This window comes from Oncorhynchus mykiss, chromosome 7 (genome assembly GCF_057628025.1).
Source record: "Oncorhynchus mykiss isolate SJ-2025 chromosome 7, ASM5762802v1, whole genome shotgun sequence".
In the NCBI taxonomy this organism is placed as follows: Eukaryota; Metazoa; Chordata; class Actinopteri; order Salmoniformes; family Salmonidae; genus Oncorhynchus; species Oncorhynchus mykiss.
In genome coordinates, this window is record NC_143028.1 from 52463198 (window position 1) to 52479592 (window position 16395).

Genomic DNA, 16395 nt, shown 5'->3' on the forward strand with positions numbered 1-16395 from the left:
AATACAGTACTTATGGCAAGAGCCATAGAGGGTGTAGTGTATCACGCTAATGCCTCAAGCATTGGGTCAGATTAGTAACTCAGATAGTAGGACACAACCTTGTCTAGGAGTTTGGAGAGATTCACACCTGAGTTTCACACCTGAGTTTGAAGAGATTCACACCAGACTAACCCTAACCCATTTCCACTTTACTTTCCTGACAACGTTATCCATCACTCCTACCAGAACGGCAGTTCTACCTGCTTATTATTGACCGTTGTTTTGTCCCTATAGAGAACTATAAAAGTGTGTGTGCATGTGCCTGTGCCTGGCTAGATTTCTTTGAGTTTGGCTAACTCAATGCTGTCTATGGCTATGTATGTCAGTATGGTCCAGGTGATATGTGCCAAATTTTAGATGCCGTTCATTTTTTTTTTATAAAAGCATGAAACTTGGTACACTTGTATAGCTTGGGGTCCTGAACATTTTCAGAAAGGGAGCCATTGCAAAAATACCTCCTGGTGGCTGTGGTGGACATTTTTCTATTCCTGATGTTTGACGATCAAAGATTACAATGGCGCCATGTACAACATCATAAACTATTCAGGTTATTATATAATGGTGGACTGCCATGGTAGCCATGGAAGGAAATGTCTGTCTGTGGCATAGAGAGCCATAGAGTGGTCTGCTACTGTCTTCTTGCCCCTGGTTGTGAAAGTGGATACTGTGTGTAAATTCACAGAACACAGGAAGGGCATTTGATTTCTCTGGACCCAGGGACTTCAAGGGGTGATTTCATTTGCAAGTATGTACCTCAAGTGCTTGCTGGTCCCAAATGCCACCCACCACTCCTCAAATTAAATTTCAGAAGGGAACATTTTCAGTTTCGAGCAATTCACAATTCTCTTTTATGATTGCACTAGCAGTCAATAAAACAGGCATCACATCAAAATCAATGACTACAAATTGCATTTATTTAGTGCTTTTCACAACAACAATTGTCAGAAAGTGCTTTACATTAACCTGGCCTAAACCCCCAAAGAGCAATCAGCAGCTGCACTATGTGGCAAGATAAAGAAAAGATGGAAGGAGCCTTCTTGAGCTGAACAGAGAAGATGGAAGGAGCCTTCTTGAGCTGAACAGAAAAGATGGAAGGAGCCTTCTTGAGCTGAACAGAAAAGATGGAAGGAGCCTTCTTGAGCTGAACAGAAAATATGGAAGGAGCCTTCTTGAGCTGAAAAGAAAAGATGGAAGGAGCCTTCTTGAGCTGAACAGAGAAGATGGAAGGAGCCTTCTTGAGCTGAACAGAAAAGATGGAAGGAGCCTTCTTGAGCTGAACAGAAAATATGGAAGGAGCCTTCTTGAGCTGAAAAGAAAAGATGGAAGGAGCCTTCTTGAGCTGAAAAGAAAAGATGGAAGGAGCCTTCTTGAGCTGAACAGAGAAGATGGAAGGAGCCTTCTTGAACTGAAAAGAAAAGATGGAAGGAGCCTTCTTGAGCTGAACAGAAAAGATGGAAGGAGCCTTCTTGAGCTGAACAGAGAAGATGGAAGGAGCCTTCTTGAGCTGAACAGAGAAGATGGTTGGAGTGCAAGCTGTGACACACTGTCAATTTTGGCAAGAATGTACAGTAGAGTATATCTGACAACCAGACATTTAGACAAGACAAGTCATAATAAGTTAATGGCATGGATGAACAACAAAGTCATAGTAGATCAGAGTGTACAAGACCCTAGTCTGAGAGTTGTCCACATATGCGGACATAGATCTAATATTCTATACACTTATTCAATCCAAGTCATCCCAAAATTTGTCTATATGTGGGCATTCTGAGAATGTGGCCAAAACATCAGTCAACTTCTCTTGATGTGTTGTGTGACATTTTTGCAAACGGTTTTCTTGTACTGCTCACTGTTATGTATTTTGTTCAGCCAGAAGATGCAGCATATTCTCCTGAGACATCCACTGCTGAAAGACTTCATCCGTCTCATGTCGTTCTTGACAACACGCCAGTAATCCAAACCATACAATAGAACCGATTTGACATTGCTGTTATGTAGGTGGATATTTGTTTTGAGGCTGCTCTGCTCAGACCTCCAGATGGGATGAGTTGGGCAAATGCACAATGTGGGGTTTTTGGCTAAGTTTTAGAGATCTTCCATCTGGGAGAACAGGCTCCACTGAATACCTCTGGGTTTATATGATGTGGTTTTGGTCATGATGCAGTCAATGGTAATAAGGAAGAGTATCTGAGGGATGAAGGAACACTGTAATCTGAACTGTTTATTGTGTTGTACTTGGAGTTATTGTAATCCTTTAGCATCAAAACATAGCTGTAGACGTCACCTTTTCTGTGTTATCGTGTTTGGTTCAGCAGATATGAAGGAAAATATACATTGCTATATGGTGGAAAATAAAAATGGTCGCCACAACCGCCAAGAGGCCGTTAGGCTCCCTTTCTGAAAGTGTACAGGACCCATAACTGTACAAGTTTCATGCTTTTATGAATAAGTTAACAGAATTTTCAAACATCACCTGGACTAGTAAGAAAATAGCAATATGTGTCCTTTTGCCAGCAGACCAGGTTGCACTCAAGACTCTCCTCCACTCCCGTTCCCCCTGAGTCTCCTCACGTGTGTAGGAATGATTTGCTTTTCCAACTCCTCTTTCTATACCGTGTCGTTTATTTACCCACTTATTCTGAGAATAAATCAAGGTCAGCACACAAAGCCAACACATAGCCACTAAGATTCATTGTAATGCAAATACTCCTGCATCTGGAACACTAGGCTGACAGACACTGACATGCCAAACAATACACAATACAAACACACACAAACACACACATAGAGTGCGCTGTCTGGTCTCTCCATTCTCGTTCTCCCGCTCTTCTCTCTCTCATTTCCTCTCTCTATTCAGTGTGTCAGACCAGAGTGAAACAGGATTGAAAGATCATCCATCAGGGGTTATCTAAGGCACTGCATCTCAGTGCAAGAGGCATCACTACAGTCCCTGGTTCAAATCCAGGCTGCATCACATCCGGCCGTGATTGGGAGTCCCATAGGGCGGCCCACAATTGGCCCAGCATCGTCCGGGTTTGGCCGGGGTAGGCCGTCATTGTAAATAAGATTTTGTTATTAACTGACTTGCCTAGTTAAATACAGGTTAAATAAAAAACAAAAATAAAAATCTCTACACCAGCCCTCCTTTCAATTCTCCCACATCTGTGTGTGTGTGGGTGTTACTAAGTTTATAGTTTTACTGCTTCCATTATCTGTGTGCGTGTGTGTGTTCTTGAGTGCATGTGGTGTGTGACATGTGTATAGTATTATCGTTATTTCGAACTGTGTGTAAATGCGTGCATGCTCCTGGTAAATCTGTCAGAGACTTCAAAGCGCAAGCCGCCTCCCTCCTTGATGAGCGAGCTATTCCGATGTTTATCATGACCAGCTTTTCAACTCAGGAGCATCACAAAAAACATCAAGGGATGGAGGGATTAACAGGATAAAAAGGAAGAGAGAAAACAGTGTGGGAATAATATTGCAAATAGAAATAGTTTCCGGGTTCCCTGGGGGACACTGACGTGAGAGAGAGGTGCCGTATCAGCCCCGTCTGTTAATCTGTTTGTGATCCAAACTGTCTGTCTGTGTCTGTGTGTTCCTGATGGTACATTCAGCATCAGTATGCTACTGGCACTCTTACTGTCAGGGTTCATTGTTAATGTAGCCCTTTCCTGCGATCAAATGACCTAGTGGCCTCATGGGTGGAATGTTATTCATATTTTTCAGAATTTCAGAATTAATAAACTTAAAAAAAATTTACGACTAAAATCTGGTGTTTCTATGTCAAACAGTTTTGTTATATTTCAGTCTTCTGTGGTGTATACAAAGATTAATGTTGGGATGCACACTCAAAATGTAATACATCTCAACTCTATATCTGACATGGTACAGGTGTCTTCTTTTTTTAAGCAAATAACCATGTGAGGTGTATACTTTTGTTCCAAAGTACATTTGTTTAAGACTACCAAGGAGCACTCTGTGACCCCAATTATTATTATTTTTTTTACATTATTTTATTAAATTGAACTAGGCGAGTCTGTTAAGAACAAATTGTTATTTACAATGACGGCCTACCAAAAGGCAAAAGGCCTCCTGCGGGGACGGGGGCTGGGATATTTTTTTTATATACAGTGCCTTGCGAAAGTATTCGGGCCCCTTGAACTTTGCGACCTTTTGCCACATTTCAGGCTTCAAACATAAAGATATAAAACTGTATTTTTTGTGAAGAATCAACAACAAGTTGGACACAATCATGAAGTGGAACGACATTTATTGGATATTTCAAACTTTTTTAACAAATCAAAAACTGAAAAATTGGGCGTGCAAAATTATTCAGCCCCCTTAAGTTAATACTTTGTACCGCCACCTTTTGCTGCGATTACAGCTGTGAGTCGCTTGGGGTATGTCTCTATCAGTTTTGCACATCGAGAGACTGACATTTTTTCCCATTCCTCCTTGCAAAACAGCTCGAGCTCAGTGAGGTTGGATGGAGAGCATTTGTGAACAGCAGTTTTCAGTTCTTTCCACAGATTCTCGATTGGATTCAGGTCTGGACTTTGACTTGGCCATTCTAACACCTGGATATGTTTATTTTTGAACCATTCCATTGTAGATTTTGCTTTATGTTTTGGATCATTGTCTTGTTGGAAGACAAATCTCCGTCCCAGTCTCAGGTCTTTTGCAGACTCCATCAGGTTTTCTTCCAGAATGGTCCTGTATTTGGCTCCATCCATCTTCCCATCAATTTTAACCATCTTCCCTGTCCCTGCTGAAGAAAAGCAGGCCCAAAACATGATGCTGCCACCACCATGTTTGACAGTGGGGATGGTGTGAGCTGTGTTGCTTTTACGCCAAACATAACGTTTTGCATTGTTGCCAAAAAGTTACATTTTGGTTTCATCTGACCAGAGCACCTTCTTCCACATGTTTGGTGTGTCTCCCAGGTGGCTTGTGGCAAACTTTAAACAACACTTTTTATGGATATCTTTAAGAAATGGCTTTCTTCTTGCCACTCTTCCATAAAGGCCAGATTTGTGCAATATACGATTGATTGTTGTCCTATGGACAGAGTCTCCCACCTCAGCTGTAGATCTCTGCAGTTCATCCAGAGTGATCATGGGCCTCTTGGCTGCATCTCTGATCAGTCTTCACCTTGTATGAGCAGAAAGTTTAGAGGGACGGCCAGGTCTTGGTAGATTTGCAGTGGTCTGATACTCCTTCCATTTCAATATTATCGCTTGCACAGTGCTCCTTGGGATGTTTAAAGCTTGGGAAATCTTTTTGTATCCAAATCCGGCTTTAAACTTCTTCACAACAGTATCTCGGACCTGCCTGGTGTGTTCCTTGTTCTTCATGATGCTCTCTGCGCTTTTAACGGACCTCTGAGACTATCACAGTGCAGGTGCATTCATACGGAGACTTGATTACACACAGGTGGATTGTATTTATCATCATTAGTCATTTAGGTCAACATTGGATCATTCAGAGATCCTCACTGAACTTCTGGAGAGAGTTTGCTACACTGAAAGTAAAGGGGCTGAATAATTTTGCACGCCCAATTTTTCAGTTTTTGATTTGTTAAAAAAGTTTGAAATATCCAATAAATGTCGTTCCACTTCATGATTGTGTCCCACTTGTTGTTGATTCTTCACAAAAAAATACAGTTTTATATCTTTATGTTTGAAGCCTGAAATGTGGCAAAAGGTCGCAAAGTTCAAGGGGGCCGAATACTTTCGCAAGGCACTGTATATAGATACATATATACATAAATAGAGACCTAAGACAACAACATAGCAAGAGCACAACACACCATGGTAGCAACACAACATCAACATGGTAGCAACACAACATGGCAGCAGCACAAAACATAGTACAAACATTATTGGGCACAGACAGCACAAAGAGCAAGAAGGTAGAGACAACAATACACCATGTAAAGCAGCCACAACAGTCAGTAAGAGTGTCCATGATTGAGTCTTTGAATGAAGAAATTGAGTTAAAACTGTCAAGTTTGAGTGTTTGTTGCAGCTCGTTCCAGTCGCTAACTGCAGTAAACTGAAAAGAGGAGCGACCCAGAGATGTGTGTGCTTTGGGCACCTTTAACAGAATGTGACTGGCAGAACAGGTGTTGTATGTGGAGGATGAGGGCTACAGTAGATATCTCAGATAGGGGGGAGTGAGGCCTAAGAGGGTTTTATAAATAAGCATCACTTTTTTTAGCACACTGCAGTAAAAGGTATTGAGAGACTTAAGTAAATTACGGAAAGGTATAAAGAAATATAATCAACAACATTGAGTGCTGTACAATACAGTAATACAATATAGTGACACACACGTTTTTTGTGAATCATATTCTGTATTTTTTTTAAATAATGGTCAAAATTTTAGGATGTTCATCCTTCTGGCAGATCGCTCGAGATTGACTTTGAAATTGGACGTCTGCCCATGTCCTGAGGACGTCCGGAAATGCCTTTAAAGCAGCCCACTAGGGGCAACAGCGAGCACTATTACCATCAAGTGGACAGAGGTGGTGGATGGGTTTAATCCCATGACTCCGGATCTGAAGTGGTAGACACAAATGTTTTATTTCTTTGTTTTAACCCTATCCCAAACCTTAGCTCTTACCTTAGATGTTTGGAATGAATGCCTAAATGTATCCCATTACACTTGTACCCATATAAGGTTTGAAAATATCAGATTTGGGCAGTGATAAGCTCCTACATTGGAATGCAGTGGCTGTACAGTAACATGCTATAAATGATGTCAGGCTCTGCGCTTCACAATGCTGTATGGGTTTTGACTGACGGCTGCTCTGAACTTGAGCACCGCACGCTACAAGAAGTTGCCCCCATTCACTCATGCTATTTGGGCATCTTTTGGTAATGTTTTGTTGTCAAGTGAGGGAAATGCTATAAATTAAGAAGATCCTGTGTATTTTTAAGGATGAAACGTTGAGGAGTATAATAAATACAGTTTTGATGTCATACAAGCAAGCCAAACACCCGTGAGTCCAAATTTCCATATCATAAAACAATGTCAAATACATTTTCAACAATTATGATCACTATGTTTGATGTACAGTTACAAGACGACATGATATCATACCTTGGGTTGTTCTGAACAGAATTATCCTATGTTTGTCTATTGCAGGTATTCCCAAACTGGGGTACACGCAATGATATCGGGGGCACACCAAATAAAAATGTGATTAACGTAAATAAAACATTTACATTTCTATACATTTTTAAATATTTTTAAATGTTTTATTCTTCACATTTTCCAACGGGGCTATACATTTGGGTGAGGTTTCTTTCTCGCCTGAGTGGCTCCGCTTCACTGCTAAACAGAAAATTAAACCATCTAGTGTTCAGCAAAATAACAACACAATGTCAAATACAGGTAGCCTAATCAAATAATTAACATCCATTCACATTAACCGTTAGTCTCTCGCGGGAATTCCACTATCGGTCCATATGTAGCCAAACGTTGCTGCTGCTCATGTTGGTATCTGTACTGATGGCGCAAAAGCCATGACAGGGAGAGTGGAGTGGTAACGCTCGTGCAAGCATTTGCTCCCGACACAACCTGGGTACACTGCAGCATCCACCGAGAGGCCCTTGCTGGCAAGGGAATGCCTGACAGCTTGAAAGACGTTTTGGACACTACAGTGAAAATTGTTAACTTTGTTAAAGCAAGGCCCCTGAACTCTCCTGTATTTTCTGCGCTATGCAATGACATGGGTAGTGACCATGTAAAGCTTTTACAACATACAGAAGTGCGCTGGTTATCAAGGGGCAAACTATTGACACATTATTTTCTTTACTGACTATGATCTTCACCTATCTGGGTGATGTTTTTTCTCTCCTGAATGATCTGAATCTAGGATTACAGGAACTCTCCGCAACTATATTCAATACTGGGGACAGAATTGAGGTTCTGATTAAGAAGTGTAAGCTCTTCTCAGTCTGCATTAACAACACAGGTCTTTCCATCATTGTATGATTTCTTTGTGTGCAAATGAACTCAAGCTTACGGACAATGTCAAATGTGATATAGCGATGCACCTGAATGAGTTGGGTGTGCAATAACGCAGGTACTTTCCTCAAACGGATTACACAAAAAAAAATGATTCATTATCCCTTTCATGCCCTGCCTCCAGTCCACTTACCGATATCTGAACAAGAGAGCCTCGGTGAAAATGCAGCAAGCGGTTCTGAGTTTAATCAGAATCCACTGCCAGATTTCTGGATTGGGCTGCGCTCAGAGTATTCTGCCTTGGCAAATCGCCTGTTAAAACTTCTTATGGCTGGGGGGCAGTATTGAGTAGCTTGGATGAATTAGGTGCCCAGAGTAAACTGCTTGCTACTCCTGTCCAGAAGCTAAGATATGCATATTATTAGTAGATTTGGATAGGAAACACTCTGACGTTTCTAAAACTGTTTGAATGATGTCTGTGAGTATAACAGAACACATGTGGCAGTCAAAAACCTGAGAAAAAATCCAACCAGGAAGTGGGAAATCTGAGGTTTGTAGGTTTTCAAGTGTTTGCCTATCCAATATACAGTGTACAATTTGGTCCGATTGCACTTCCTAAGGCTTCCAACAGTCTTTAGAACCTTGTTTCAGGCTTCTACTGTGAAGGGGGAGTGAATAAGAGCTGTTTGAATCAGGGGTCTGGCAGAATGCCATGAGCTAAGTCAGGCGCGCGCCCGTGAGAGTGAGCTGCGTTCCATTTCATACGAATTGTCCGGTTGAAACATTTTTGAAGATTTATATTAAAAACATCTTAAAGATTGATTCTATACATCGTTTGACATGTTTCTACGAACTGTAATATAACTTTTTTGACTTTTCGTCTGGGCAAAGTGCCTGCGCCTCTTGAATTTGGATTAGTGAACTAAACGCGCAAACAAAAAGGAGGTATTTGGACATAAATGATGGGCTTTATCGAACAAAACAAACATTTATTATGGAATTGGGATTCCTGGGAGTGCATTCCGATGAAGATCATCAAAGGTAAGTGAATATTTATAACGCTATTTCTGACTTCTGTTGACTCCACAACATGGCGGGTATCTGTATGGCTTATTTTGGTGCCTGAGCGCTGAAATCTGACACAGCGGTTGCATTAAGGAGAAGAATATCTTTAAGACACTGATGCCCTTTGCAACCACGTACTTACAGTTGAAGTCAGAAGTTTACATACACCTTAGCCAAATACATTTAAACTCAGTTTTTTTCACAATTCCTGACGTTTAGTCCTAGTAAGAATACCCTGTTTTAGGTCAGTTAGGCTCACCACTTTATTTTAAGAATGTGAAATGTCAGAATAATAGTAGAGAGAATGATTTATTTCAGCTTTCATCACATTACCAGTAGGTCAGAAGTTTACATACACTCAATTAGTATTTGGTAGCATTGCCTTTAAATTGTTTAACTTGGGTCAAATGTTTCGGGTAGCCTTCTACAAGCTTCCCACAATGAATTGGGTGAATTTTGGCCCATTCCTCCTGACAGAGCTGGTGTAACTGAGTCAGGTTTGTAGGCCTCCTTGCTCGCACACGCTTTTTCAGTTCTGCCCACACATTTTCTACAGAATTGAGGTCAGGGCTTAGTGATTGCCACTCCAATACCTTGACTTTGTTGTCCTTAAGCCATTTTGCCACAACTTTGGAAGTATGCTTCGGGTCATTGTCCATTTGAAAGACCCATTTGCGACCAAGCTTCAACTTCCTGACTGATGTCTTGAGATGTTGCTTCAATATATTCACATAATTTTTCTTCCTCATGAAGCTATCTATTTTGTGAAGTGCACCAGACCCTCCTGCAGCAAAGCACCCCCACAACATGATGCTGCCACCCCTGTGCTTTACGGTTGGGAGGGTGTTCTTCGGCTTGCAAGCATCCACCTTTTTCCTCCAAGCATAACGATGGTCATTATGGCCAAACATTTCTATTTTTGTTTCATCAGACCAGAAGACATTTCTCCAAAAAGTACGATCTTTGTCCCCATGTGCAGTTGCAAACCATAGTCTGGCTTTTTTATGGCGGTTTTGGAGCAGTGGTTTCTTCTTTGCCGAGCGGCCTTTCAGGTTATGTCGACATAGGACTAGTTTAACTGTGGATAAAAAATACTTTTGTACCTCTTTCCTCCAGCATCTTCACAAGGTCCTTTGTTGTTGTTCTGGGATTGATTTACACTTTTTGCACCAAAGTACGTTCATCTCTAGGAGACAGAACGGGTCTCCTTCCTGAGCGGTATGACGGCTGCTTGGTCCCATGGTGTTTATACTTGTGCACTATTGTTTGTTTTTTTATTTTTGTTTTTTTTCTTATAGGGTGGATCAGCTTAATATTGCGGAAAGAATGTTGCTTCCAATTTAATTGTCTGCATCATTTCCAATCCCCCATATTTTTTTTTGTAAATATATATATCCATACACGCATGCATATATATATATATACACATATATACATACACATACCTATATAGACATACATACTTTTTTAAAGAATATACCTTTATTATTATTCCCGCAAACCCTACCGCCGATCCCCCAATTGAAGTAAACTAATAAACACTTATGCTTCTACCTTCAATCCATACATCTTATACACATTCTAGAGAGACAGTCGACTTTACAATAGTTCTCTCTTGTTTGTTCTTAGTCCTTCCTCTATTTCTGTCCATCCAGTTTAATTTCTATCATATCATATTTTAGAACAGCTAGTTATGTTGGCAATAGAACAAGCTTTCTGATGATGCCACCTGACCCAGATTGCGGTTTATAATGGGCCGTAAACAACAACAGTAATTGTGGGATGGCGGGGATGCAAAACAACAAAACAAGAGTGCTTGCTCTAGTCCCTCAGACACCACTTACTCCTCTCATTCAGACCCTTGTCATTTTTTTAGTCTTATGTTGCATGTACCCCACATTTTCCAGGAATGTTATTATTATGCTACTAAGTGTATCCAGAATATTGTCAGTTTTTGTTATCAACAAACGCAGCAAAAAGTATAGTAAATATAACATGCACATAATAGCAACAGTGTTGTGTCCTCATCTTTGGTCTAATAATGTTTCCACTATTTCGAAACTGTTCCATTTCAATTGCTATCATGCTTATGCATATGCATTTCATATGCATTTCTTCTGTAAGAAACATTTCCATGTATCCCAGTCCATGTAGGCCAATTCCCACCAGTGTAAAGGGTTCATGTTTTAACCCTATCCAAAACCTTAACCTTTCATTTCTAAATTTAACGTTTGGAGCAACTTTACATTTGAGGTTGGGGAAATGCATTGATGCTGAGCAGGGGCAGTCAACCCAGGGTGTCAAAAACACCAAGAAATCTGACGTTTGGAGTAACTTTGAAATTTGGAGAAATGTGGAAAAACATCCGAATCTGAAGTCAAATTGGTAAATCCATGAGATCTTGTTGCATTCTTAACAGAGCAGAGACATGTTGGTAAGCTTTTTTCTTTTTTTACTGAGGAGGCACGATGAAACCATGATGTTGCCAGATATTTCCGATTCCCCTGCCACATAACCCACATTTATCAGTGGAGCCTGTATTATTGAAAGTTAATATGTAGTATGTGTACTGAATATGGTTGAAACGTGGTCTACATTTAGATTTTCCTACGGGAGTATGAACAGTGCACTGACTCTTTGGCCCAAATGTGTGTGTAGAAGTCTAACTTTGTTCTCCCTCCTCTCCAGTCAGTGAGTCTATGCAGGGTTCCAATTACATATTGACTGTTGGAGTTTCCCTAGAAATAATGGGGTGGACCAAAGAATAATATTTTCCAAGATTATTATGCGTATTCATATACATTTTTGTCTCTCTCTCCCTTTCCACTATCTCCCTTCCCTTCTCAATTTCAATTTTCAAATTCAATTTAAGGGCTTTATTGGCATGGGAAACGTATGTTTACATTGCCAAAGCAAGTGAAATAGATAATAAACAAAAGTGAAATAAACAATAAAAAATAACAGTGAGCATTACACTCACAAAAAATGTAATATTATAGTGTTGTAATGATGTGCAAATAGTCTCTCTCTCTCTCTCTCTCTCTCTCTCTCCCTCTCTCCCTTTCTTTCCCTCTCTCCCCTTTGCTCTCTCCCTCTCTCTCCCCCTCTCTCCCTCTCTCTCCGACCCTCTCTTTCCCATACAGCGTGTGAGGTGGGTTTCTATAAGCCAATGGCAGGTGATGGGTTGTGTGGGAGGTGTCCTCTACAAAGCCACTCAGAGACCAGAGCTGCCCTCTACTGCCCCTGTGACTCCAGCCACTACAGGGCCCCTACAGACCCCCCTGCCGCACCATGCACAAGTACATAACTCACAAATGCACACAGGCATGCACACACACAGACCGAATAATCCACTACACATGTAGGTCCACCTCTCTTACACATGGCCTGGGTGACCTGGGTGATTTGGTTAATTGGGCATATGCTACTTTTCTATGATTATTTATTTGAATTTCCCCTTTAGAGGGCCTCTCTAAACACTAGATGAACATAACCATCTGAAAGAGAAAATAGAAGCACATTCCACTGGTTCAGGTGCTAATCATGAAGAAAAACATGCACATATACTCCACTTTCTCTCTCTTCTCCCTTCAAATTGTTCTCCTCCATCTCTTTTTCTCTCTCTCCTCTCCTTAGGCCCCCCAACAGCTCCAGTAAACATGATATCGTCGGTTAACGGTACGTCAGTGAATCTGGAGTGGGGTCGACCGATGGACTCGGGGGGTCGCAGTGACCTGCTGTACAGCGTGCTCTGTCAGAAGTGCTCTGGGGAAGGGGGGCAGTGTGAGGACTGTACAGCAGGGATGGGGTCAACCAGTGTGGGAGAGGGGATGGGAGGAGAGGGTGGAGGGACGGTGGACCGCTCTGGGGTGGTCCCCGTGCGGTTTGTTCCCCGGCAGAGCTTGCTGACCGAACCCTGGGTTACTGTTCTAAACCTGGTTGCCCACGCCAACTATACCTTCCGTATCCTAGCGATGAATGCGGTGACTCACCTAAGCAATGAGCCGGCGCCCTTCATATCTGTCAACATCACCACGAACCAGGCAGGTAGGGGACACCTGTATCGATTTAAAACATATAAATGTATGCATGTAGGTTGTTTTACCTGTGGATCAAACACATACAGTTTACACATTATTAAAAAATAACATCTCAACAGCTAGGCTGCATGATACATACAGTGCATTCAGAAAGTATTCAGACCACTTGACTTTTTCAACATTTTGTTATGTTACAGCCTTATTCTAAAATTGATTAAACAAAACATTTTCCTCATCTACTTGCAACCAATAACCGATAATGGCAAAGAGAAAAATGTATTACAAATAAAAAACAGAAATACCCTATTTACATAAGCATTTCTACCCTTTGCTATGAGACTCGAAAGAGGTGCATCCTGTTTCCATTGATCATTCTTCTGTTATGACTTCTATGAATGGTGAGTGGAGGAGTCAAGCGCAGAGAGCAGGTAATTCCGTACGTGGATCTTTTATTCCAAAGACAGCGGAGACACGGACATGCAAAACACAAGGGCGCATGAAACAACCCGTCCAAAATACACAGGACTAAAACTGTCCGGAAAAATAGAGATCACACTAATACACCAACACCATTAAACAGAGAACAAGCCCGCACAATACCCAACAGGCCTAGTGCCCTTAAATAGACTACAAACAAAACTAACTCAAAACAGGTGTAACCAATTAGACCCAATTAACAGAAACAAAAGGAAAGGGAATCGATAGCAGCTAATAGGCCGGCGACAACGACCACCGAGCGCCGCCCGAACAGGAAGTGGCACCATCTTCGACGGGATTCGTGACAGTACCCCCCCCCCCCCGACGCGCGGCTCCCGCTGCGCGCTGACCCCGGCCTCGAGGACGACCCGGAGGACGAGGCGCGGGGCGATCCTGGTGGAGGCGAGGGAAGGATCTAAAATTTCCCTCCCCGGTACCCAGCACCTCTCCTCCGGACCGTACCCCTCCCAGTCCATGAGGTACTGCAGGCCCCTCACCCAGCGTCTCGAGTCCAGAATAGCTCGTACTGTGTACGCCGGGGACCCCTCGATGTCCAGAGGGGGCGGAGGGACCTCCGGTACCTCACCTTCTTGTAGGGGACCAGCTTCCACCGGCCTGAGGAGAGACACATGAATTGAGGGGTTAATGCGATAGTAAGAGGGAAGTTGCAATCTATAACACACCTCGTTTATCCTCCTCAGGACTTTAAATGGCCCCACACACTGCGGCCCCAGCTTCCGGCAGGGCAGGCGGAGGGGCACGTTTCGGCTCCAAACCCGGGACGTGAACTGGGGACCTCGATCAGATACGATGTCCTCTGGAACCCCGTAGTGCCGGAAGACGTGGGTAAATAGAGCCTCAGCAGTCTGTAGGGCCGTAGGGAGACCAGGCAATGGGAGGAGGCAGCAGGACTTAGAGAACCGATCCACAACGACCAGAACGGTAGTGTTCCCCTGAGTTGGGGGAAGATCAGTAAGAAAATCTACCGAGAGATCCGGGAGGGGTTGTAACTTCCCTCTAGGCAGATGCCTAGGAGCCTTACTCTGAGCGCATACCAAACAGGAAGAGACATAGAGCTTCACATCCTTAACTAAGGTGGGCCACCAGTATTTCCCCCTAAGACCCCGCACTGTCCTATCAATCCCCGGATGACCCGAAGAAGGTAGTGTGTGAGCCCACCGAATCAACTATCACTGACACCAAGCGCCACGTACCTGAGACCGGTCGGACACTGTGAAGGCGCAGGTTCAACCCTCAACGCCCGCTCGATGTCCGCATCCACCTCCCATACCACCGGGGCCACCAGCCGAGAGGCTGGAAGGATGGGAGTGGGATCGATGGACCGGTCCTCGGTGTCAAAAAGACGGGACAGCGCGTCGGCCTTAGTGTTAAGGGAACCTGGTCTATAAGAGATTGTAAATCTAAAGCGTGTAAAGAACATGGCCCACCTAGCTTGACGCGGATTCAGTCTCCTCGCTGCTCGAATATACTCCAGATTGCGGTGGTCAGTCCAGATGAGGAAAGGGTGTTTAGCCCCCTCTAGCCAGTGTCTCCACACCTTCAGGGCTTTTACCATAGCTAGTAATTCCCAGGCCCCCACATCATAGTTCCGCTCCGCCGGACCCAGCTTCTTGGAAAAGAAAGCGCAGGGACGGAGCTTCGGTGGCGTGCCCGAGCGCTGTGACAGCACGGCTCCAACCCCAGCCTCGGACGCATCCACCTCCACTATGAATGCTAATGAAGGGTCCGGATGCGCCAACATGGGAGCTTCAGTAAACAGCGCCTTCAACTGGTTGAAGGCTCCATCAGCCTCGGCCGACCACCGTAGACGCATTTCTACCCTTTGCTATGAGACTCGAAAGAGGTGCATCCTGTTTCCATTGATCATTCTTCTGTTATGACTTCTATGAATGGTGAGTGGAGGAGTCAAGCGCAGAGAGCAGGTAATTCCGTATGTGGATCTTTTATTCCAAAGACAGCGGAGACACGGACATGCAAAACACAAGGGCGCATGAAACAACCCGTCCAAAATACACAGGACTAAAACTGTCCGGAAAAATAGAGATCACACTAATACACCAACACCATTAAACAGAGAACAAGCCCGCACAATACCCAACAGGCCTAGTGCCCTTAAATAGACTACAAACAAAACTAACTCAAAACAGGTGTAACCAATTAGACCCAATTAACAGAAACAAAAGGAAAGGGAATCGATGGCAGCTAATAGGCCGGCGACGACGACCGCCGCCCGAACAGGAAGGCAGGATTCGTGACCAAGAACCCGATGGTCATGCTGCTTCTGGGAGAATCTTTCAGAACTTGAAAAGATCTGCTGGGAAGAATGGGAGGAACTCCCCAAATACAGGTGTGCCAAGCTTGTAGCGTCATACCCAAGAAGACTTGAGGCTGTAACGTTGCTTCAACAAAGTTCTGAGTAAAGGGTCTGAAGTCTTATGTAAATGTAATATTTCATTTTTGATGTTTAATAAATTTGCCAGAATGTATAAAAAACAGTTTTTGCTTTGTCATTCTGGGGTATTGTGTGTATATTGATAAGGGGGACAACCTAATCCATTTTAGAATAAGACTGTAATGTAACAAAATGTCTAGAAAGTCAAGGGGTCTGAATACTTTCTAAATGCACCATGTTTTGACATATATTGTCACGTTCTGACCTTAGTTCTTTTGTTATGTCTTTGTTTTAGTATGGTCAGGGCGTGAGTTGGTGGGTTGTCTATGTTAGTTTTTCTATGATTTGCTATTTCTGTGTTTGGCCTGGTATAGTTCTCAATCAGAG

At 42.9% G+C, this 16395-nt stretch overlaps 1 protein-coding gene across 6 annotated transcripts in view; it reads left to right on the plus strand.

Moving 5' to 3' along the window:
- Positions 1 to 16395, plus strand: part of LOC110528055 (ephrin type-A receptor 8) — a 124092-nt gene that overhangs the window by 99390 nt on the left and 8307 nt on the right. For all 6 annotated transcript variants that reach the window (XR_005052617.2, XR_016497535.1, XM_021609840.3 and 3 more), the window contains 2 exons: positions 12222 to 12377; positions 12715 to 13125. Coding sequence is in view for 4 of the 6 variants with exons in the window: in XM_021609840.3 (XP_021465515.3) it covers positions 12222 to 12377; positions 12715 to 13125 (567 nt within the window). In the remaining 2 variants the exon portion in view is untranslated. The remainder of the gene's footprint in view (positions 1 to 12221; positions 12378 to 12714; positions 13126 to 16395) is intronic.